This window comes from Perca flavescens, chromosome 15 (genome assembly GCF_004354835.1).
Source record: "Perca flavescens isolate YP-PL-M2 chromosome 15, PFLA_1.0, whole genome shotgun sequence".
NCBI lineage: Eukaryota > Metazoa > Chordata > Actinopteri > Perciformes > Percidae > Perca > Perca flavescens.
Window position 1 is genome coordinate 501,851 of NC_041345.1, and position 22,936 is coordinate 524,786.

Below are 22,936 nucleotides of genomic sequence, written 5' to 3' on the forward strand. Positions count from 1 at the left end.
TGTCTCCACTTGCCAAAGCATACCTTTCCATCCCTGCTACCTCTGTTCCAAGTGAGTGTGTTTTTTCTACTGCAGGAGACATAGTTACTGCCCAAAGGTCTCAACTGCTGCCAGAAATAGTCGACATGCTTATATTCTTGAAAAAGAACATGACCATATCTTAGGCTGTTCTGTGTAGTTTATCTTATAGAAAAAAAATTGTTTCTGTTTGCACTTGTAGGTTTGAGAGAGCAGTACTTTGGTTATTGATACACTTACTGTTTGCATTTAAACATTTTCTGTTGTTTACACATTTATTTTATTTATACTGTTTATTTTTTTATGTTCGATTTGTGGAAAGGAGTTAGATTTCACAGGGCAGAAGCCAGTTGGTAGATTTTATACAAAACATTTTGCAGTGTTTGCATGTCCTTTACTGCATATGATTCATTAAAATAGTAAAAAAAAAGTTAAATAACATTCATCATTAATAGTTGATTTCAAAAGGCACCTAAATTGTTTTGCATTTTGTGATTTTTTTCAGTTGAATAAAAAACTATTTTCCATTCATATATTTCATCATTGAGGATTTCTTTAAAAAAAATTTAAAGTCTCGTTCTCGTGAACCCAATCTCGTGATGTGTCTCGTCTCGTGGAGTAAGCGTCTCGTCACACCCCTAACTATCACACATCTATAGATACTATATCTCACATCTATAGATACTATCACACATCTATAGATACTATCACACATCTATAGATACTATATCTCACATCTATAGATACTATCACACATCTATAGATACTATCACACATCTATAGATACTATCACACATCTATAGACACTATTATCGCACATCTATAGATACTATATCCCACATCTATAGATACTATATCTCACATCTATAGATACTATCACACATCTATAGATACTATCACACATCTATAGATACTATCACACATCTATAGACACTATTATCGCACATCTATAGATACTATATCCCACATCTATAGATACTATATCTCACATCTATAGATACTATCACACATCTATAGATACTATCACACATCTATAGATACTATCACACATCTATAGACACTATTATCGCACATCTATAGACACTATCTCAGATCTATAGACACTATTATCACACATATCCCACAATGCATTGCACGGCTTCTCCCATAGAAATGAATGTGAAGCGGGGAAATTAAGCTGACAACGGACACACACCTGAACAATCGGACGTGTGTTCTGGTCACATTTTAAGTATGTTGTGGTTACAACGTTGGTTTGAGAGAGCTACAGTGTGTGATAACGTGAGATTTAACTCTATTTGTGGCTCAGGTCTGAAGTATCTGCACTCTGCTGGGATCCTGCACAGAGACATCAAACCTGGAAACCTGCTGGTCAACAGCAACTGCCTGCTCAAGGTAATCCTGGAACGGTCTGCTTCATGGAAACACGTAACCTTCAATTAAGCTCATTAATCAGCTATCTACTTCCTTTAACTTTTGGGTGTTTGATTCAATTTTATAGCATTATCCTGAAACTAAACTGACAATCTGTGATTATCTGTAAACATCCTCTGATCTTAAATAGTCAAAATAATTAATCATTTCTGCTTTTTTAACATTTTCTTTTATATATAATTTCACATAAATTAGCTTTATTGACCATAAATCCCCAAAAAGTGGGTGAAACTAGCCATAATAAGTTGGTGTTAGTGGTGTACAAGCTGTACTGGTGCTAGTAAAAACAAAAACATTGAAAAAAATGTTTAAAAAACCCCGTTTATTTACTGATTTGTCCTGGGAGGACGACACGGAGCCCGGCAGTATCCCTGAACAGGATTTTCTGTGTTTTTAGATCTGTGACTTTGGCCTGGCGCGGGTGGAGGAGCCCGACCCGTCCCGTCACATGACCCAGGAAGTGGTGACGCAGTACTACCGAGCGCCGGAGGTGCTCATGGGCTGCCGGCACTACGGCTCGGCCATCGATGTCTGGTCAGTGGGCTGCATCTTCGCAGAGCTGCTGGGACGCCGCATCCTCTTCCAGGCTCAGAGCCCCATCCAGCAGGTGAGTGGCACTGGGCAGCGAGTTCAAGACCTTTAGGTAGGAGGTAGAGCTGTCAGTCTCCTCCTATAATACCATTATATTATACTATAGTAGAGAGTAGAGCTGTCAGTCTCCTCCTATAATACCATTATATTATACTATAGTAGAGAGTAGAGCTGTCAGTCTCCTCCTATAATACCATTATATTATACTATAGTAGAGAGTAGAGCTGTCAGTCTCCTCCTATAATACCATTATATTATACTATAGTAGAGAGTAGAGCTGTCAGTCTCCTCCTATAATACCATTATATTATACTATAGTAGAGAGTAGAGCTGTCAGTCTCCTCCTATAATACCATTATATTATACTATAGTAGAGAGTAGAGCTGTCAGTCTTCTCCTATAATACCATTATATTATACTATAGTAGAGAGTAGAGCTGTCAGTCTCCTCCTATAATACCATTATATTATACTATAGTAGAGAGTACAGCTGTCAGTCTCCTCCTATGATACCATTATACTATAGTAGAGAGTAGAGCTGTCAGTCTCCTCCTATAATACCATTATATTATACTATAGTAGAGAGTAGAGCTGTCAGTCTCCTCCTATAATACCATTATACTATAGTAGAGAGTAGAGCTGTCAGTCTCCTCCTATAATACCATTATATTATACTATAGTAGAGAGTAGAGCTGTCAGTCTCCTCCTATAATACCATTATATTATACTATAGTAGAGAGCAGAGCTGTCAGTCTCCTCCTATAATACCATTATATTATACTATAGTAGAGAGTAGAGCTGTCAGTCTCCTCCTATAATACCATTATATTATACTATAGTAGAGAGTAGAGCTGTCAGTCTCCTCCTATAATACCATTATATTATACTATAGTAGAGAGTAGAGCTGTCAGTCTCCTCCTATAATACCATTATATTATACTATAGTAGAGAGTAGAGCTGTCAGTCTCCTCCTATAATACCATTATATTATACTAACATAGTAGAGAGTAGAGCTGTCAGTCTCCTCCTATAATACCATTATATTATACTATAGTAGAGAGTAGAGCTGTCAGTCTCCTCCTATAATACCATTATACTATAGTAGAGAGTAGAGCTGTCAGTATCCTCCTATAATACCATTATATTATACTATAGTAGAGAGTAGAGCTGTCAGTCTCCTCCTATAATACCATTATATTATACTAACATAGTAGAGAGTAGAGCTGTCAGTCTCCTCCTATAATACCATTATATTATACTATAGTAGAGAGTAGAGCTGTCAGTCTCCTCCTATAATACCATTATACTATAGTAGAGAGTAGAGCTGTCAGTCTCCTCCTATAATACCATTATATTATACTATAGTAGAGAGTAGAGCTGTCAGTCTCCTCCTATAATTCCATTATATTATACTATAGTAGAGAGTAGAGCTGTCAGTCTCCTCCTATAATTCCATTATATTATACTATAGTAGAGAGTAGAGCTGTCAGTCTCCTCCTATAATACCATTATATTATACTATAGTAGAGAGTAGAGCTGTCAGTCTCCTCCTATAATACCATTATACTATAGTAGAGAGTAGAGCTGTCAGTCTCCTCCTATAATACCATTATATTATACTATAGTAGAGAGTAGAGCTGTCAGTCTCCTCCTATAATACCATTATATTATACTATAGTAGAGAATAGAGCTGTCAGTCTCCTCCTATAATTCCATTATATTATACTATAGTAGAGAGTAGAGCTGTCAGTCTCCTCCTATAATACCATTATATTATACTATAGTAGAGAGTAGAGCTGTCAGTCTCCTCCTATAATACCATTATATTATACTATAGTAGAGAGTAGAGCTGTCAGTCTCCTCCTATAATACCATTATATTATACTATAGTAGAGAGTAGAGCTGTCAGTCTCCTCCTATAATACCATTATATTATACTATAGTAGAGAGTAGAGCTGTCAGTCTCCTCCTATAATACCATTATATTATACTATAGTAGAGAGTAGAGCTGTCAGTCTCCTCTTATAATACCATTATATTATACTATAGTAGAGAGCAGAGCTGTCAGTCTCCTCCTATAATACCATTATACTATAGTAGAGAGCAGAGCTGTCAGTCTCCTCCTATAATACCATTATATTATACTATAGTAGAGAGCAGAGCTGTCAGTCTCCTCCTATAATACCATTATACTATAGTAGAGAGCAGAGCTGTCAGTCTCCTCCTATAATACCATTATATTATACTATAGTAGAGAGTAGAGCTGTCAGTCTCCTCCTATAATACCATTATACTATAGTAGAGAGCAGAGCTGTCAGTCTCCTCCTATAATACCATTATATTATACTATAGTAGAGAGTAGAGCTGTCAGTCTCCTCCTATAATACCATTATATTATACTATAGTAGAGAGCAGAGCTGTCAGTCTCCTCCTATAATACCATTATACTATAGTAGAGAGCAGAGCTGTCAGTCTCCTCCTATAATACCATTATATTATACTATAGTAGAGAGTAGAGCTGTCAGTCTCCTCCTATAATACCATTATATTATACTATAGTAGAGAGTAGAGCTGTCAGTCTCCTCCTATAATACCATTATATTATACTATAGTAGAGAGCAGAGCTGTCAGTCTCCTCCTATAATACCATTATATTATACTATAGTAGAGAGTAGAGCTGTCAGTCTCCTCCTATAATACCATTATATTATACTATAGTAGAGAGTAGAGCTGTCAGTCTCGTCCTATAATACCATTATATTATACTATAGTAGAGAGTAGAGCTGTCAGTCTCCTCCTATAATACCATTATACTATAGTAGAGAGCAGAGCTGTCAGTCTCCTCCTATAATACCATTATATTATACTATAGTAGAGAGCAGAGCTGTCAGTCTCCTCCTATAATACCATTATACTATAGTAGAGAGCAGAGCTGTCAGTCTCCTCCTATAATGCCATTATATTATACTATAGTAGAGAGTAGAGCTGTCAGTCTCCTCCTATAATACCATTATATTATACTATAGTAGAGAGTAGAGCTGTCAGTCTCCTCCTATAATACCATTATATTATACTATAGTAGAGAGTAGAGCTGTCAGTCTCCTCCTATAATACCATTATATTATACTATAGTAGAGAGCAGAGCTGTCAGTCTCCTCCTATAATACCATTATATTATACTATAGTAGAGAGTAGAGCTGTCAGTCTCCTCCTATAATACCATTATATTATACTATAGTAGAGAGTAGAGCTGTCAGTCTCCTCCTATAATACCATTATACTATAGTAGAGAGCAGAGCTGTCAGTCTCCTCCTATAATACCATTATATTATACTATAGTAGAGAGTAGAGCTGTCAGTCTCCTCCTATAATACCATTATATTATACTATAGTAGAGAGTAGAGCTGTCAGTCTCCTCCTATAATACCATTATATTATACTATAGTAGAGAGTAGAGCTGTCAGTCTCCTCCTATAATACCATTATACTATAGTAGAGAGCAGAGCTGTCAGTCTCCTCCTATAATACCATTATATTATACTATAGTAGAGAGTAGAGCTGTCAGTCTCCTCCTATAATACCATTATATTATACTATAGTAGAGAGTAGAGCTGTCAGTCTCCTCCTATAATACCATTATATTATACTATAGTAGAGAGTAGAGCTGTCAGTCTCCTCCTATAATACCATTATATTATACTATAGTAGAGAGTAGAGCTGTCAGTCTCCTCCTATAATACCATTATATTATACTATAGTAGAGAGTAGAGCTGTCGGTCTCCTCCTATAATACCATTATATTATACTATAGTAGAGAGTAGAGCTGTCGGTCTCCTCCTATAATACCATTATATTATACTATAGTAGAGACTAGAGCTGTCAGTCTCCTCCTATAATACCATTATATTATACTATAGTAGAGAGCAGAGCTGTCAGTCTCCTCCTATAATACCATTATATTATACTATAGTAGAGAGTAGAGCTGTCAGTCTCCTCCTATAATACCATTATATTATACTATAGTAGAGAGTAGAGCTGTCAGTCTCCTCCTATAATACCATTATATTATACTATAGTAGAGAGTAGAGCTGTCAGTCTCCTCCTATAATACCATTATATTATACTATAGTAGAGAGCAGAGCTGTCAGTCTCCTCCTATAATACCATTATACTATAGTAGAGAGCAGAGCTGTCAGTCTCCTCCTATAATACCATTATATTATACTATAGTAGAGAGCAGAGCTGTCAGTCTCCTCTTATAATACCATTATACTATAGTAGAGAGCAGAGCTGTCAGTCTCCTCCTATAATACCATTATATTATACTATAGTAGAGAGTAGAGCTGTCAGTCTCCTCCTATAATACCATTATATTATACTATAGTAGAGAGCAGAGCTGTCAGTCTCCTCCTATAATACCATTATATTATACTATAGTAGAGAGTAGAGCTGTCAGTCTCCTCCTATAATACCATTATATTATACTATAGTAGAGAGTAGAGCTGTCAGTCTCCTCCTATAATACCATTATACTATAGTAGAGAGCAGAGCTGTCAGTCTCCTCCTATAATACCATTATATTATACTATAGTAGAGAGTAGAGCTGTCAGTCTCCTCCTATAATACCATTATATTATACTATAGTAGAGAGCAGAGCTGTCAGTCTCCTCCTATAATACCATTATACTATAGTAGAGAGCAGAGCTGTCAGTCTCCTCCTATAATACCATTATATTATACTATAGTAGAGAGTAGAGCTGTCAGTCTCCTCCTATAATACCATTATATTATACTATAGTAGAGAGCAGAGCTGTCAGTCTCCTCCTATAATACCATTATATTATACTATAGTAGAGAGTAGAGCTGTCAGTCTCCTATAATACCATTATATTATACTATAGTAGAGAGTAGAGCTGTCAGTCTCCTCCTATAATACCATTATATTATACTATAGTAGAGAGTAGAGCTGTCAGTCTCCTCCTATAATACCATTATATTATACTATAGTAGAGAGCAGAGCTGTCAGTCTCCTCCTATAATACCATTATACTATAGTAGAGAGTAGAGCTGTCAGTCTCCTCCTATAATACCATTATATTATACTATAGTAGAGAGCAGAGCTGTCAGTCTCCTCCTATAATACCATTATATTATACTATAGTAGAGAGTAGAGCTGTCAGTCTCCTCCTATAATACCATTATATTATACTATAGTAGAGAGTAGAGCTGTCAGTCTCCTCCTATAATACCATTATATTATACTATAGTAGAGAGTAGAGCTGTCAGTCTCCTCCTATAATACCATTATACTATAGTAGAGAGTAGAGCTGTCAGTCTCCTCCTATAATACCATTATATTATACTATAGTAGAGAGTAGAGCTGTCAGTCTCCTCCTATAATACCATTATATTATACTATAGTAGAGAGTAGAGCTGTCAGTCTCCTCCTATAATACCATTATATTATACTATAGTAGAGAGTAGAGCTGTCAGTCTCCTCCTATAATACCATTATATTATACTATAGTAGAGAGTAGAGCTGTCAGTCTCCTCCTATAATACCATTATATTATACTATAGTAGAGAGTAGAGCTGTCAGTCTCCTCCTATAATACCATTATATTATACTAACATAGTAGAGAATAGAGCTGTCAGTCTCCTCCTATAATACCATTATATTATACTAACATAGTAGAGAGTAGAGCTGTCAGTCTTCTCCTATAATACCATTATATTATACTATAGTAGAGAGTAGAGCTGTCAGTCTCCTCCTATAATACCATTATATTATACTATAGTAGAGAGTAGAGCTGTCAGTCTCCTCCTATAATACCATTATATTATACTATAGTAGAGAGTAGAGCTGTCAGTCTCCTCCTATAATACCATTATATTATACTATAGTAGAGAGTAGAGCTGTCAGTCTCCTCCTATAATACCATTATATTATACTATAGTAGAGAGTAGAGCTGTCAGTCTCCTCCTATAATACCATTATATTATACTATAGTAGAGAGTAGAGCTGTCAGTCTTCTCCTATAATACCATTATACTATAGTAGAGAGTAGAGCTGTCAGTCTCCTCCTATAATACCATTATACTATAGTAGAGAGCAGAGCTGTCAGTCTCCTCCTATAATACCATTATACTATAGAGAGTAGAGCTGTCAGTCTCCTCCTATAATACCATTATATTATACTATAGTAGAGAGCAGAGCTGTCAGTCTCCTCCTATAATACCATTATATTATACTATAGTAGAGAGTAGAGCTGTCAGTCTCCTCCTATAATACCATTATATTATACTATAGTAGAGAGTAGAGCTGTCAGTCTCCTCCTATAATACCATTATATCATACTATAGTAGAGAGTAGAGCTGTCAGTCTCCTCCTATAATACCATTATATTATACTATAGTAGAGAGTAGAGCTGTCAGTCTTCTCCTATAATACCATTATACTATAGTAGAGAGTAGAGCTGTCAGTCTCCTCCTATAATACCATTATACTATAGTAGAGAGCAGAGCTGTCAGTCTCCTCCTATAATACCATTATACTATAGTAGAGAGTAGAGCTGTCAGTCTCCTCCTATAATACCATTATATTAGACTAGGTTGTATGAAGGATTTTATAATTAATATGTAATTAATATTTGTATTTAATCTTTTTATATGTTGTTTGAACTATTCCTAAACCTCATCGACCCTCTCTGTCCTCCTCCAGCTGGATCTGATCACAGACCTGCTGGGAACGCCTCCTCTGTCGGCCCTGGCGTCGGCCTGCGAAGGAGCCCGAGCCCACATCCTGAGGGGTCCGCACAAACCGGTACGTGACTGTGGTCTGCTCACCGAGTCCACCGACACACACAACCACTTCCAAGGTCTGCTCACGAGTCCACCGACACACACAACCACTTCCAAGGTCTGCTCACCGAGTCCACCGACACACACAACCACTTCCAAGGTCTGCTCACCGAGTCCACCGACACACACAACCACTTCCACCATGTATGAGTGCATCTCTAGTAAACACAAGATTTAACCTTTGTGTTGTCTTCCAGTCAACCTTGAAAAACGTTTTTCCAAAGTTTTTGACACTTGTTTTTCACAATTTGTTTTTGCTTTTTCCAACGTTTCAAATTGTTAAATTTGTCTAATACACATTTGCAGCGCTTATTTCTACGTCTCGTATTTTAGGGTTATAAACCAAAAATTGAAAACTGATCAATTTGACCCGAAGTCAAGATTTAAAATTCTGCTTTTGCTGTCGAATATCATTGTTGAGCATAACGGGCCTGCCCCAGTCTAGGGGGGCCTAGGACACAACATGGCCCCATCTTCCCCGTCTCAAGTAGACACACAATATTATTTGTTTGAATGTCAGAAAACATATTTATTTTACATTAAATAGAACATATAGATAACATACAGTACAGGCCAAAAGTTTGGACACACCTTGTCATTCAATGTGTTTCCTTTTTATTTTCATGACTATTTACATTGTAGATTCTCACTGAAGGCATCAAAACTATGAATGAACACATATGGAATTATGTACTTAACAAAAAAGTGTGAAATAACTGAAAACATGTCTTATATTTTAGATTCTTCAAAGTAGCCACCCTTTGCTTTTTTTGATAACTCTGCAAACCCTTGGTGTTCTCTCAATGAGCTTCATGAGGTAGTCACCTGAAATGGTTTTACCTTCACAGGTGTGCTTTGTCAGGGTTCATTAGTGGAATTATTTCCCTTATTAATAAAAAAAGCAAAGGGTGGCTACTTTGAAGAATCTAAAATATAAGACATGTTTTCAGTTATTTCACACTTTTTTGTTAAGTACATAATTCCATATGTGTTCATTCATAGTTTTGATGCCTTCAGTGAGAATCTACAATGTAAATAGTCATGAAAACAAAGAAACACATTGAATGAGAAGGTGTGTCCAAACTTTTGGCCTGGACTGTACATAGATATAGGTAAATTATACAAGGCTTCAGGGTGGCCTGCAACAGGGCAATTCAAAGTGTTTTACATAAAACATTAAAGAGCAGTGAAAAAAAGATGAAAACAAAAGAAAAAGAAATGGGCAGCATCATATTTCTTTACCATCTCATCCACCACAGGCCCCGCAGGAACATGTGACTTTGTACTCTCGTAGAAGTACTTCTCTTTATCTACAATATAGCCGTCGCTGTAAGGCTTAGTTTAATCAGGCAAACTTTGCAAAATCCTAAACAGTTCCAACTGTTTTCCTTTAGATTTTATCATAAAATCTATGTCTCACCGACGTTGGAGAAATTCTCAGAAATGTGTCCGTTATCTGTTCAAAAATACCACTCGATAAAAGACGAGAATAAAATTGACAGTGCATTATAAGAAGTTAGAAATTATTTAAAGGAAGGCAAGTGAGAGTTGTGCCGTCGCTGCAGTTTTCTGGGAGTTTATTCCGGATATGTGGTTAAAGCTGAGCGTTGACTTCTCATCTTTCCTCTTTTGTTCCAAAAACAACCACCTCAGTTTTTTCTTAAAAAAATTAAAACATTAAAGAGCAGTTAAAAACAATTAAACAAAAATTAAATCATTGTATTCCCCACCTTTCAATCATTCTGGGTAATATTCAACATTTCAAAGACATTCATACTGATTAAACCCATTCCCACTTTAACTATTCTCACTACTTCACCTTATTAAATTCAAGTCAGCCATCCAGTGTAGCGTCAGCCTTTCAACATACAGCATTCACACCGAATTCTCTAAACTGTATTTAATACAGATCCGTACCATCAGATCAGATAAAACCTTTATTAATCCCCAGAGGGATATTCAGAGGTTGCAGCAGCACAAAGACCGAAATAATTACAGACATATAGACACAGTAAAATGATAAGAATAAGAACAGGACACACTAATGGATGGTTTACAACTTCCTCCTGCGACTAAAAACAATTATTTATATTGATGGGATGTTTGTGATCAGCAGCAGACTTCCAGAAAGACTATTTGATGGAAGGAAAGAGTTAATGAGTTAATTGATGTCTATTGTTTGCAGCCGTCGCTGTCGGTGCTCTACATGCTGTCTGACGGAGCCACTCACGAGGCCGTGCACCTGCTCTGTCGGATGTTGGTCTTCGACCCGGTGAGGTTTTACATTTATTTAACCTTTTGTTCCTTCAGGTAACCTCACTGAGCACTGAGACACGAGAGAGAGAGCTGTTTGGGTCAGTACACATCATCAGTTACAAACCCATTACAACTAGAGGTGTGATCTTCACCAATCTCCCGATTTGATTACGATTATCATGTCAGCGATTCGATATCTCGATGCATCACGATGCATCAAATCCATGTTTCTATTAAAGCCATGTAGGATATTTAATTCACAGCTTTTCAAGCTTCAAAAACCAAACATTCTGAAGTGCTTTAATACTAAATAACTTGGATACATAAATCAATTATGAGCCGGCTGATTATCGATGCAGCATTGTCTGTGTCCACAATTCAATGCATCCATTATTTGATTAATCTCAACACCTCTAATTACCATATTGATTAAAGCGCCCATATTATGCTCATTTTCAGGTTCATAACTGTATTTAGAGGTTATATCAGAATAGGTTTACATGGTTTCATTTTCAAAAAAACACCATATTTCTGTTGTACTGCACATTGCTGCAGCTCCTCTTTTCACCCTGTGTTCAGGTCTCTGTTTTAGCTACAGAGTGAGATATCTCACTGCTGTAACATCTTTGTTGGGAGTCACACATGCTCAGTAGCTAGGTAAGACTACATGCTCAGTAGCTAGATAAGGACTACATGCTCAGTAGCTAGGTAAGACTACATGATCAGTAGCTAGGTAAGGACTACATGCTCAGTAGCTAGGTAAGACTACTACATGCTCAGTAGCTAGGTAAGGACTACATGCTCAGTAGCTAGGTAAGACTACTACATGCTCAGTAGCTAGGTAAGGACTACATGCTCAGTAGCTAGGTAAGACTACTACATGCTCAGTAGCTAGGTAAGGACTACATGCTCAGTAGCTAGGTAAGACTACATGCTCAGTAGCTAGGTAAGACTACATGCTCAGTAGCTAGGTAAGACTACATGCTCAGTAGCTAGGTAAGACTACATGCTCAGTAGCTAGGTAAGACTACTACATGCTCAGTAGCTAGGTAAGGACTACATGCTCAGTAGCTAGGTAAGACTACATGCTCAGTAGCTAGGTAAGACTACATGCTCAGTAGCCAGGTAAGACTACATGCTCAGTAGCTAGGTAAGACTACATGCTCAGTAGCTAGGTAAGACTACATGCTCAGTAGCTAGGTAAGACTACATGCTCAGTAGCTAGGTAAGACTACATGCTCAGTAGCTAGGTAAGGACTACATGCTCAGTAGCTAGGTAAGGACTACATGTTCAGTAGCTAGGTAAGGACTACATGCTCAGTAGCTAGGTAAGACTACATGCTCAGTAGCTAGGTAAGACTACATGCTCAGTAGCTAGGTAAGACTACATGCTCAGTAGCTAGGTAAGGACTACATGCTCAGTAGCTAGGTAAGACTACATGCTCAGTAGCTAGGTAAGGACTACATGCTCAGTAGCTAGGTAAGACTACATGCTCAGTAGCTAGGTAAGACTACATGATCAGTAGCTAGGTAAGACTACATGCTCATTTAGAAGGAGTCTCCTGGCTAATCCTGCCTTGTACTGACCCAAGTTGGAGAAACTGCTAGCTAACTGATGTGGTATTAGCTAAATTAGTTAGCACCATAGACAGGTTAGCACACTCCAAATGTTTCGGCTAGTGACGTATAAATATGTAGATTTTATGTAGATTTGCAGCTCACCAGGAGACTGAAGGCAGGACACATTCAGAAACCGGATCTCACTCAGAACACCATGGATGGATTATTAAAGTTGGTATGAAGCATCAGAGACACAACATTACTCCCTAAATCCCAGAAAAGGTGATTTAGTTTTTTTCATAATATGGGCACTTTAACAAGATTTGCCAAATAGTACACAGCAAATAGTACACAGCAAATAGTACACAGCAAATAGTACACAGCAAATAGTACACAGCAAATAGTACACAGTAATAACGATAGGGTTGCTCGATGGCCCAGGGAAAGTCAATCGGCAAGTCGGGTCACGTCTGGACATAGATTTCAAATGGGATGGATAGATAGATAGATAGATAGATAGATAGAGATAGATAGATATCTCTATCTATCTATCTCTATCTCTCTATCACTCTATATGTCTCTATCTCTCTCTATATCTCTATCTCTATCTATCTATATATCTATATCTCTCTCTATCTATATCTCTATCTATATCTCTATCTCTCTATCACTCTATATGTCTATCTCTCTCTATATCTCTATCTCTCTATATCTCTCTATCTATATCTCTCTCTATCTATATCTCTATCTATATCTCTATCTATAGCTCTATATCTTTATCTATCTCTATCTCTCTCTATATCTTTATCTCTATCTCTCTCTATATCTCTATCTCTATATCTCTATCTATCTCTCTCTCTCTATCTATATCTCTATATCTATCTATCTCTCTCTCTATATCTATATCTATCTATCTCTCTCTATATCTCTATCTATCTATCTCTCTATATCGCTCTCTCTATCTCTCTCTCTATATATCTCTCTATCTATATCTCTATCTATATCTCTCTCTATCTATATCTCTATATCTCTATCTATAGCTCTATATCTTTATCTATCTATATCTCTATCTCTATCTATCTATATCTCTATCTATCTATCTGTTCGAATCCAGGTGGTTCCGGGGCCTTTCTGTGTGGAGTTTGCATGTTCTCCCCATGTTTGCGTGGGTTTGCTCCGGCTGCTCCGGTTTCACCCACCATCAAAAACATGTACTAGGTTCTCCAGGCAGTGGCTCAGATCTGGAGTTGGTCCCCGGGCGCTGTCATTGGCTGCCCACTGCTCCCTTTAGTTAAATGCAATGTGACAAATAAAGTACCTTTACTCTATTTCTCTATCTGGTATTTACTGTTGTCTGAGCTTAAGGTTCAGTGTGGCTCCCTTGAGTGCAAAACAAATTGCCCTCGTTGCAATAAAGGATTCATTCATTCAAATATAACAACCCACTGGTGTCATCGTTCATGTCACTCTCACTCAGATACCTTCAAGTAAAGTGTTACCGATGGTTGTTTGATGTTTTGAGTTTTTTGGTAACTCCCCTCTGGTTGTTCTGCCTCCAGACTAAGCGTATCTCCGGCAGCGATGCCCTGTCCCACCCCTACCTGGATGAAGGGCGCCTGCGGTACCACACCTGCATGTGCCAGTGCTGCTACTCGGTGCCCAGCGGGCGCGTCTACACGCGGGACTTTGAGCCGGTCGCCGAGCGCCCGTTCAGCCACAGCTACGAGAACAGCCTGCTGTCGGTGTGGCAGGGCAAAGGTACCACGGCACGCACTAGAGCTGGGCCATAGATCCAGATTATATAGATATACAGTACAGGCCAAAGGTTTGGACCCACCTTCTCATTCAATGTGTTTCCTTTTTATTTTCATGACTATTTACATTGTAGATTCTCACTGAAGGCATCAAAACTATGAATGAACACATATGGAATTATGTACTTAACAAAAAAGTGTGAAATAACTGAAAACATGTCTTATATTTTAGATTCTTCAAAGTAGCCACCCTTTGCTTTTTTTGATAACTCTGCAAACCCTTGGTGTTCTCTCAATGAGCTTCATGAGGTAGTCACCTGAAATGGTTTTACCTTCACAGGTGTGCTTTGTCAGGGTTCATTAGTGGAATTATTTCCCTTATTAATAAAAAAGCAAAGGGTGGCTACTTTGAAGAATTTAAAAAAAAAAGCCATCCATCCATCCATCTTCATCTGCTTATCCGGTGTCGGGTCGCGGGAGGAGCAGCTCCAGCAGGGGACCCCAAACTTCCCTTTCCCGAGCAACATTAACCAGCTCCGACTGGGGATCGAGGCGTTCCCAGGCCAGGTTGGAGATATAATCCCTCCACCTAGTCCTGGGTCTTCCCGAGGCCTCCTCCCAGCTGGACCTCCCTCCACCTAGTCCTGGGTCTTCCCGAGGCCTCGTCCCAGCTGGACCTCCCTCCACCTAGTCCTGGGTCTTCCCGAGACCTCCTCCCAGCTGGACCTCCCTCCACCTAGTCCTGGGTCTTCCCCGAGGCCTCCTCCCAGCTGGACCTCCCTCCACCTAGTCCTGGGTCTTCCCCGAGGCCTCCTCCCAGCTGGACCTCCCTCCACCTAGTCCTGGGTCTTCCCCGAGGCCCCCTCCCAGCTGGACCTCCCTCCACCTAGTCCTGGGTCTTCCCCGAGGCCCCCTCCCAGCTGGACCTCCCTCCACCTAGTCCTGGGTCTTCCCGAGGCCTCCTCCCAGCTGGACCTCCCTCCACCTAGTCCTGGGTCTTCCCGAGGCCCCTCCCAGCTGGACCTCCCTCCACCTAGTCCTGGGTCTTCCCCGAGGCCTCCTCCCAGCTGGACCTCCCTCCACCTAGTCCTGGGTCTTCCCCGAGGCCTCCTCCCAGCTGGACGTGCCTGGAACACGTTTTCAGTTATTTCACACTTTTTTAAGTACATAATTCCATATGTGTTTTGATGCCTTCAGTGAGAATCTACAATGTAAATAGTCATGTAGAACCCCATTGAATGAGAAGGTGTGTCCAAACTTTTGGCCTGTACTGTATCATAATATGAGACTAGATATCGTCTTAAATTTTGGATATCGTGATATGTGTGTTAAAAACCTTGAGTTCTGTCAATGTTTTAATTTCTGATGGTAAAGGGTTCCACAATTGTATGCCTCTTACTGAAAATGATGTCAATGATGTCAACACTACAATATCGTTGCGGTATCAATATCGAGGCATTTGGTCAAAAATATCGCGTTATTTGATTTTCTCCATATCGCCCAGCACTAGCCTATGTATATATCCACATCTCCACTGGGGTTCTTCCACTTCCTGTTTGATTCTTGGTACTGATACTGATGTCCTTCTTGTCTGTGACCACCAGAGTTAATCCATCGCTTCATCACGGAGCATGAGCAGGGCAAACGAGTGCCGCTGTGCATCAACCCTCAGAGTGCTGCCTTCAAGACCTTCATCAGGTGAGGGACATTTGGCTTCTGTCTCTTCATCACTTCTCAAAATGAAGCTGTGATGGGCATTAAAGGCGGACTTCATGTTTCTTTTTAACCAAATTACTCAAAACATTAAGTACAATTGCAAGTACTTGATCACTACTTTCATTGAATTTTGGGTATTCAATTTTATATAATTTGAAAACATTTAAATGGATTTAAAACCTGAACTTATCTTTGAGATACACATCAACATAGGTTGACACACACAGACACACACACACACACACACACACACACACACACACACACACACACACACACACACACACACACAGACACACACACACACACACACACACACACACACACACACACACACACACACACACACACACACACACACACACACACACACAGACACACACACACACACAGAGACACACACACACACACAGACACACAGACACACAGACCGACACACAGACAGACACACAGACACACAGACAGACTGTCTCTAGCTCACTCCACCACTTTGTTTTATCTAACGTTAGCATTAGCTCCACGTAGCGCTCTAGGATACAGTAGCAGTTGCTGTTGCCGAGAGCAACAACAAAGATGCTCTCTTTGAACCCAAAACGCTTTCAGCTTCTTCTGTGTGTGACCACAGCCTGAGACTGATGGACGCCTGTTGTTTGTCCTCAGGTCCACTGCGTGGCACTCGTCCAAGGTGTCCAGGAAGGAGGAGAGATGAAGAGCCCCTCCTCTTCCTCCTCAGGAGTGACTGCACAGTTTGAGGAAGGATTTCATCAGCTGTGAAGATACTGAAGAGTTTGGGTCTTTTTCCTTTCCGTTTGGTTCCTCTGGCGAGATGAGAGGACAGACCCCCCCCCCACCCCCTTCTCCTAAACAGCTGACCTACCCGAGCTCCTCCTGAAGATCCCTCCTTGTCTTCTACTAAGTTTCAGCTTCACTCTTTTATTTTTATTTTTTTTAGATGACCCAAACAGCTGATGCTCGAGCTGTTTTCCGGTGCTGAATTTAAAAAAATAAAAAAAGATCCTCTGAAGTGCTTGTGGAGGAATGAGAGAGAAGAGGAACTCGGTACTACAGTGGATTTCCCATCAATGTTACTAGAGACATTTAAGAAAATAATGGTTTTTAATTGTTTGGTAGAACTGTTGCTTAGTTGATTTTTTTTTTTTTTTTTTTGAAGTCATTCCAGCCGTGTGCAATATGATTTAATTTAACCGGGCGATGAACTCGGCACCAGATCGGAGCTCCCCAAACACGACGACATTAACCGCCCAACGCCCCCAGGGGTTCAGTCTTTAAACTCATCACTCACTGTGTTGTCGACGCAGCGTTAATAATGCAATCTAACAGATGTAGCAGGTTTTCACCACAGTCACAACCCCACCCACCCAGCTGTGTTGTTTGTGTTTTGGTGAGCGGTGGCCGGTCCTGGATCAGTGTTGTGTGTTCTCCTCATTCGGCAGGACGGACTTTAATCTGGAACTCGTTCCCCACAGTTTTTAAATTCTGACGTTTTTATTTTGAAAGCTACGTGACAGGAAAGTGTAGATCGTAGATTGTTTGCTCTGGTCTGAATCAGCTGATGAGTTTGTAAACTTGGAGCGATTTTTTTTTTTTTTTTTTTTTTTACTACCCCAAGCGTACTAAAATGTGTCCTTACAAATCACACAAGAACGTCCCCTCCTCTGATTGGTCGGATGTGTCTGGGGGCGGGAGCAAGAAAGTAAATACAGGAAGAAGGTCCTGTGTTCTGGAAGTCTTCATGGTCAAACCAGCCCATTTCATTTAAATAACCAGACATAGTGTCTGCTCTGCTCACCGAGAAATAATAATAAAATAATAAAAATAAAACCCGCTTAACCCTAGAGTCGCTGCTCATTCTGAAGAGAATCACCGTCACTCCCTCACTCACTCTACCACACACACACACATTCTCTCACTGTGACTCTAGAGTCGGTTCTCCCTCTGAAGTCTGTCGGTGTTTTACTGAAGGTAAACACCAGCCGGACAGTCGTCCTGGTAACTCAGACTCCAGCTTGTTTCTCTGCTGCTGACTGCAGCGATCCCGTTGACTGCTGGACCGATGTCGGAGACCGATGTCGGAGACCGATGTCGGAGACCGGTGTCGGAGGCCGATGTCGGAGACCGATGTCCCCATCAGCCACTCAGACTCAGTAACAGGACAACCGGGTCCCGGTTGTTAAAACCAGGAGTTACTCTTTAACCAGTCGGCGTCCCAACTCGAGCCTCTGCAGACAGTTGGTGTTGATGGAAATGAAAGTGAAGTCTGATGAATGTTGAGCAGCGCTGTGACGTGCAGCGCTGTGTAGATTAAGTAGTGCCACGTGTGAACCCAGATATCAGATATCCCTACGCCTGCATAGTTTCACTGCAGCAACTTCTCCTGGAACCTCTTTATTATTTTTATTTCATTTTTTTTAAGGATCTCAGGAACTTTTTTCGACGATGGTTAACGGTTGCCAGCAGCGCGCCGGCAGGCCACCTCGCCGTTCAGCGGCGTTAGTTTGGTCACGTGTTTGAACGTGCGGCTCTAACGTGCGGAGCTCCTGAGAACTCACCGAAGGATCGTCCTGCTTCTAGTTTCTGCAGCTCCTCACTTTCCTGGACCGTGGGGGTTTTGAAAGAGTAATGCCAGATGTCCTGATCCTCCAGCAGGCAGGCAGGGGGGGGGGCCCTGAGCCTCGGGGGCCTTGAGCCTCGGGGGGCCTGGCCCCAAGCGTCCTCGTCGGCCCCTCAGTTTCCTAATTTGTAACCCCTGAAACCTCAGCTCCTCTTGGACAGGACCCAGCGAGTGTCCCAGGCCGACTGTATATCTGCATGTGTATATTTATTACCCCCCCCCCACCCCCCACCCGAGAGGTTTTTTTGGGGGTGGGGGGGGGGTGTTGGATGCTGTGCAATTGGTTAAGTTTGTCGGCGATGATACACAAAAAAAAATGTGGTAATTTTAATTTAATTCATCTTTAGGAAGTGATTTTTATTAGAGGTTTTGTTTTTCGTTTGTTGTGATCTGATTAGATTTTTAACAAAAGTCAAAAAAAGTCGGGAGAACGTTTTGATGATTGTTCCCTAAAAATAATTCGTTAAAAGCGAGTTAACCTCAGCACGCCGTCGGCACGTATTTACGAAAACCTCTCGGGAGAATCTGTCTTCAAACTCCAACTTAATTTCCTCAAACTGCTGAGTTAGTTTTCTTAAATTAACATTCTGCCTTTTTTTCCATAAACATGTTTCTGGACAGTTTTCTGTAAACTTTGGACATCACGGGGTGAGTTGGCAGAGATGGAATATGAAATTAGGGCCACAACATTTTCATAATCGATGATAATTTTCGATTGATGGTCTAGTCTCCTAGAAATGTATATTCTGCTGATTGTTTGGAGGGAGACTGGATGAAACCTGGCAGCGTTTTCAGACCTGGGGAGTCGGTCTGGGTTCGGTTCAGACTACTACCGGTTCGGGACAGATTGTGGGTTCAGTTAGATAAGTTTAAAATATGTGAGCGCGTCCTGAGCAGGTTTCTCTGAACCTGAAGAGTCCTGAAGTTCCTAAACTACCCCGTGATGAAATGAAAGGACATCGTCCCTGAATAACGTGCAGACATTTGTCCTGTCGGCACATTTTGCAACTCTGCAGATTAAGTTCATGAAAAACTTTTATCGTTCCTACAAGACAGTTTCTATAACAGGTCTTTAAAATTAGTTTCTTTCGTCCGATAAAGCAGAAGATAATTCAGTTTATAAAGATATAAAACAAACTGCAGAAGATAATTCAGTTTATAAAGATATAAAACAAACTGCAGAAGATAATTCAGTTTATAAAGATATAAAACAAACTGCAGAAGCTGCAACTCGAGATTCCTGCTTGAAAATAACTAATGAATTGTTTTCATTAATGCAGTTCTCACACAGACGAGGAATTTCAGGCAACCATTAGTTGAGAATAATCCAAACTGGCCAGTGCCACCCCCTGAATGATAAATTATTTTACACAAATAGACATTTGCACCAAAACGTGATGCAGAAAACTTCAGGAAATGAAGTGTTTGAAAAGCTCCAAAGCTCCAATGTTCAACATTGGGGGGGGGGGGGCGAGATCTCCACTTTTGAGCAAAATTTAAATTTTGAGCGTATCAGACACAATTTCCTGAATTGTGGTGAATTTTTCTGCAAATGTCTATTTATGCGAAGGAAATTATGTATATTAGGGTGGGGGTTGTAACTTACCCCCCATGTTGAACCCAAAGTCCCGCCCCTTGAATTTAGGGAACAATAAATGAAAACGATTTTGACTTTTTTCTTTTCTTTCGTTTGTGTTGTGTTGAGTAGAAATCCTTTTAAACTCGATGACCTCCACACACACAGAGACACACACACACACACACACACACAGAGAGACACACACACACACACAGAGACACACACACACACACAGAGACACACACACACAAGACACACAAAGACACCGACACACACACAGAGACACACACACCACGTTGTGTTGCGTAGAGCTTCTTTAACTCGATCTCACCGTGGTCAGGTCTCACCGTGGTCAGATCTCACCGTGGTCACGGTGGTCAGATCTCACCGTGGTCACCGTGGTCAGATCTCACCGTGGTCACCGTGGTCAGATCTCACCGTGGTCAGATCTCACCGTGGTCACCGTGGTCAGGTCTCACCGTGGTCAGATCTCACCGTGGTCACCGTGGTCAGGTCTCACCGTGGTCAGATCTCACCGTGGTCACCGTGGTCAAATCTCACCGCGGTAAGATCTCACCGTGGTCACCGTGGTCAGATCTCACCGTGGTCAGATCTCACCGTGGTCACCATGGTCAGATCTCACCGTGGTCAGATCTCACCATGGTCAGATCTCACCGTGGTCAGATCTCACCATGGTCAGATCTCACCGTGGTCAGATCCCACCGTGGTCACAGTGGTCAGATCTCACCGTGGTCAGGTCACACCGTGGTCACATCTCACCGTGGTCAGGTCTCACCGTGGTCACCGTGGTCAGGTCTCACCGTGGTCAGGTCACACCGTGGTCACCGTGGTCAGATCTCACCGTGGTCAGGTCACACCGTGGTCACCGTGGTCAGATATCACCGTGGTCAGATCTCACCGTGGTCACCGTGGTCAGATCTCACCGTGGTCAGGTCTCACCGTGGTCACCGTGGTCAGATCTCACCGTGGTCAGATCTCACTGTGGTCACCGTGGTCAGATCTCACCGTGGTCAGATCTCACTGTGGTCACCGTGGTCAGATCTCACCGTGGTCACCGTGGTCAGATCTCACCGTGGTCAGGTCTCACCGTGGTCACCGTGGTCAGATCTCACCGTGGTCACCGTGGTCAGGTCTCACCGTGGTCACCGTGGTCAGATCTCACCGTGGTCAGGTCTCACTGTGGTCACCGTGGTCAGATCTCACCGTGGTCAGATCTCACCGTGGTCAGATCTCACCGTGGTCACCGTGGTCAGATCTCACCGTGGTCACCGTGGTCAGGTCTCACCGTGGTCACCGTGGTCAGATCTCACCGTGGTCACCGTGGTCAGGTCTCACCGTGGTCAGATCTCACCGTGGTCAGATCTCACCGTGGTCACCGTGGTCAGATCTCACCGTGGTCAGATCTCACCGTGGTCACCGTGGTCAGGTCTCACCGTGGTCAGGTCTCACCGTGGTCAGATCTCACCGTGGTCAGATCTCACCGTGGTCAGGTCTCACCGTGGTCAGATCTCACCGTGGTCACCGTGGTCAGGTCTCACCGTGGTCAGATCTCACCGTGGTCAGATCTCACCGTGGTCAGATCTCACCGTGGTCACCGTGGTCAGATCTCACCGTGGTGATCTCACCGTGGTCACCGTGGTCAGATCTCACCGTGGTGATCTCACCGTGGTCACCGTGGTCAGATCTCACCGTGGTCAGATCTCACCGTGGTCAGATCTCACCGTGGTCACCGTGGTCAGGTCTCACCGTGGTCAGATCTCACCGTGGTCAGATCTCACCGTGGTCACCGTGGTCAGATCTCACCGTGGTGATCTCACCGTGGTCACCGTGGTCAGATCTCACCGTGGTGATCTCACCGTGGTCAGATCTCACCGTGGTCAGATCTCACCGTGGTCACCGTGGTTAGGTCGCCAGACGTTCGACTCGTTTTTCTTCTATGAAAAGAAACTTGATGTTTTTATTATAAATATGAAACTGATGTTTTGTCTTCGTTGTTTTTTTTTGACTTGTGTTCCAACAAATACTTGAATTTCTTATTAAAAAAAATAAAAAAAGAAGCTGTTTAGAGTTAAAGTAGTGAAAGATAAATAAATCAATGGACACTGGATAATGCTCCTCCTTCTTTTCTTTACAACTTTATCCTGGATGTTTTCGTGATAAAGACCTGAAACCAGAAGAGGAAGTTTGTGAAATGTTTGAGGACGTGGTTGTAAATAAAGCTTTTAAAAATCTCTGAGAAACAAGTCTGTGAATCAAGTTTGTGAATGTGCTGAAAACGTTTCTCCGTGGTCACAGACTGGTGTATGCACGGCAAGCCAGTTCGTACGCCATTATTGGCGTCAGGGTTCATAAGGCCGTGTCCCACTAGCCTGGTGAGCCCGTCCTGATCCGGTGAGCTCCAGTTCTCCTCCCAGATCAGTCTGGCATTTTGAGATAGAGAAAATTTGGAGCCGTTCGCCAAAAGACCGACCAATCAGCGTTGGTTTTTAGGTGGGTTAGGTGGTGATAGACAGAT

General features: G+C 41.3%; 2 protein-coding genes across 4 annotated transcripts in view; both read left to right on the forward strand.

The window, feature by feature from the left end:
• Positions 1 to 18,861, forward strand: part of nlk1 (nemo-like kinase, type 1) — a 40,391-nt gene extending 21,530 nt beyond the window's left edge. For all 3 annotated transcript variants that reach the window (XM_028599368.1, XM_028599369.1, XM_028599372.1), the window contains exons 6-12: positions 1,328 to 1,413; positions 1,850 to 2,059; positions 8,764 to 8,865; positions 11,089 to 11,175; positions 14,279 to 14,477; positions 16,078 to 16,171; positions 16,850 to 18,861. In XM_028599368.1, the coding sequence (XP_028455169.1) occupies positions 1,328 to 1,413; positions 1,850 to 2,059; positions 8,764 to 8,865; positions 11,089 to 11,175; positions 14,279 to 14,477; positions 16,078 to 16,171; positions 16,850 to 16,898 (827 nt within the window). In that variant the 3' untranslated portion in view covers positions 16,899 to 18,861. The remainder of the gene's footprint in view (positions 1 to 1,327; positions 1,414 to 1,849; positions 2,060 to 8,763; positions 8,866 to 11,088; positions 11,176 to 14,278; positions 14,478 to 16,077; positions 16,172 to 16,849) is intronic.
• A 1,868-nt stretch (positions 18,862 to 20,729) lies between these two features.
• LOC114570396 (uncharacterized) lies at positions 20,730 to 22,661 on the forward strand. The gene is made up of 2 exons (XM_028600713.1): positions 20,730 to 20,872; positions 20,930 to 22,661. The coding sequence occupies exon 2, from the start codon at positions 21,061 to 21,063 to the stop codon at positions 22,447 to 22,449; it is 1,389 nt and encodes a 462-aa protein (XP_028456514.1). The 5' UTR covers positions 20,730 to 20,872; positions 20,930 to 21,060; the 3' UTR covers positions 22,450 to 22,661.
• Positions 22,662 to 22,936: the final 275 nt, after the last annotated feature.

Coding starts and splice junctions, on each gene's coding strand:
- LOC114570396 (XM_028600713.1), top strand. CDS start 21,061: ATGGTCAGATCTCACCGTGGTCAGATCTCACCATGGTCAGATCTCACC.